Source organism: Myotis davidii, unplaced genomic scaffold (genome assembly GCF_000327345.1).
Source record: "Myotis davidii unplaced genomic scaffold, ASM32734v1 scaffold1870, whole genome shotgun sequence".
NCBI classification, from domain to species: domain Eukaryota; kingdom Metazoa; phylum Chordata; class Mammalia; order Chiroptera; family Vespertilionidae; genus Myotis; species Myotis davidii.
Genome location: NW_006282087.1, coordinates 11,772 through 13,505, shown reverse-complemented (window position 1 = coordinate 13,505; position 1,734 = coordinate 11,772). Strand labels below are relative to the sequence as shown.

The 1,734-nt window shown below is 55.1% G+C and overlaps 1 protein-coding gene across 1 annotated transcript in view; it reads left to right on the top strand.

Moving 5' to 3' along the window:
• The window catches only part of LOC102770313 (guanylate-binding protein 6-like), a 28,506-nt gene that overhangs the window by 22,721 nt on the left and 4,051 nt on the right, over window positions 1-1,734 (top strand). The window contains 1 exon segment of the mRNA XM_015565318.1: window positions 1,392-1,494. Coding sequence (XP_015420804.1) covers window positions 1,392-1,494 — 103 coding nt within the window.

Here is a 1,734-nt window from a genome sequence, read left to right as displayed (position 1 = left end):
ATCAGCATGACAGGGGGCAGCGCCCAAACCCCCTGATCACCCTGCGGCTCTGTGTGTGACAGGGGGCGGGACCACAACCTCCTTATCGGCCCTGCTCTGTTCCTGACAGGAGAAGGCACCCCACCCCCTGATTGGCCCTTCTCTGTGACTGATAGAGGGGAGCTCCCCAACCCCTTGATCGCCCTGCTGCTCTGTGTGTGACAGGGGGTGGTGCCCCAAGCCCCCCGCCGCACGGGCCCTGCTCTGTGTGTGACAGGGTAGAGCCATAACCTCCCCATCGGCCCTGCCCTGAGTGTGAGAGTTCCGGTGCCCCAACTCCCTGATCGGCCCTACTCTGTGGGTGATAGAGGGCGGCACCCCAACCCCCTGATGGGCCCTGCTCTGTGCGTGACGGGGGAGCTCCCCAACCCCCTGATGGGCCCTGCTCTGTGTGTGACAGGGGGGAGCTCCCCAACACCCTGATCGGCCCTGCTCTGTGCATGACAGGGGGCAGCGCCCCTACCCCTTGATTGGCCCTGCTCTGTGTGTGACAGGGGGTGGCGCCGCAACCTCCCCATTGACCCTTCCTTGAGGGTGACCGGGGGCGGTGCCACAACCCCCCAATCGGCCCTACCCTAAGCATGACTGAGGGTGGCATTGCAACCTCCCGATCCGCCCTGCTCTGTGCATGACAGGGGGCAGCGCCCCAAGTCCCCAATCGGCCCTGCTCTGAGCCCGACCAGGGGCTGCACCTGGGGATTAGGCCTGCCCTCTGCCACCCGGGAGCAGGCCTAAGCCAGCAGGTTGTTATCTCCCGAGGGGTCCCAGACTGCGAGAGGGCACAGGCCGGGCTGAGCCCCCCACCCCCCAGTGCACAAATTTTTGTGCACTGGGCCTCTAGTAATAAAATAATAATGATAATAATGCAATTTATATTTATAGAACTCTTATTGTTAAGACATAATATTGAGTTCCTCCCTGAGAATTTTAATGTTATCCTTCAAGTAGCATTAAGTGGCATCTATACATTTGATGAACATTTCACACATCTGAACTGAGAGGTCGAGATGGGTTAAAATGACTTGCTCAACAGAACAGCCAGCAAGTGGCATAGGAGAACAGCAACACTAATTGGAGACATTTCTCCCTGGGAGGCAACTATACAAAAACAACTATACAAAAGAACTGAACATGGTTCTCTCTGGCTGGAATGTAGAGTGAATAGAAGAATGTAGCACTAGGGGAGAGACTTCAGGGGTATGAAGAGCTTCTGGGCTCTCTAATGAGACTGGAAACTGTGTAGAGACATGATACGGTTTTGGCCAGGAAGAAAAAATAACCTGGACATTGTTATTGTGAAGCCCATTCTTCCCAGTGGAAATTGAAGTTCTTTTTTCCTCTTATCTTCTCAGGCACATGAAGTTCTCCAGAGGTTCCTGCAGTCACAGGCAGCAACAGAGAATTCCATCCTGCAGGCAGACAAAGCTCTCACGGATAGGGAGAAGGCCATGGCAGGTAAGGGGCAGGGCTGGGCTGACAATGGGTGGCAGGTACCTGCACTGGCCTTTGACAGTTGTGAGAACAAAACCTCCTGATACAAGGAGCTTTCTCTCCTTCTGTGGGACCTACTCTCTAACTCTCAAAACACCAGGGTACATCAGCCAGCCAGGGCCTTTCCCATCCCACTGCTATGAGCTCTTGATGGTGTGGCAAGGGAGCAGTTCAGAGTCTTCTCACCTCCCCTTCCAGTGTGTT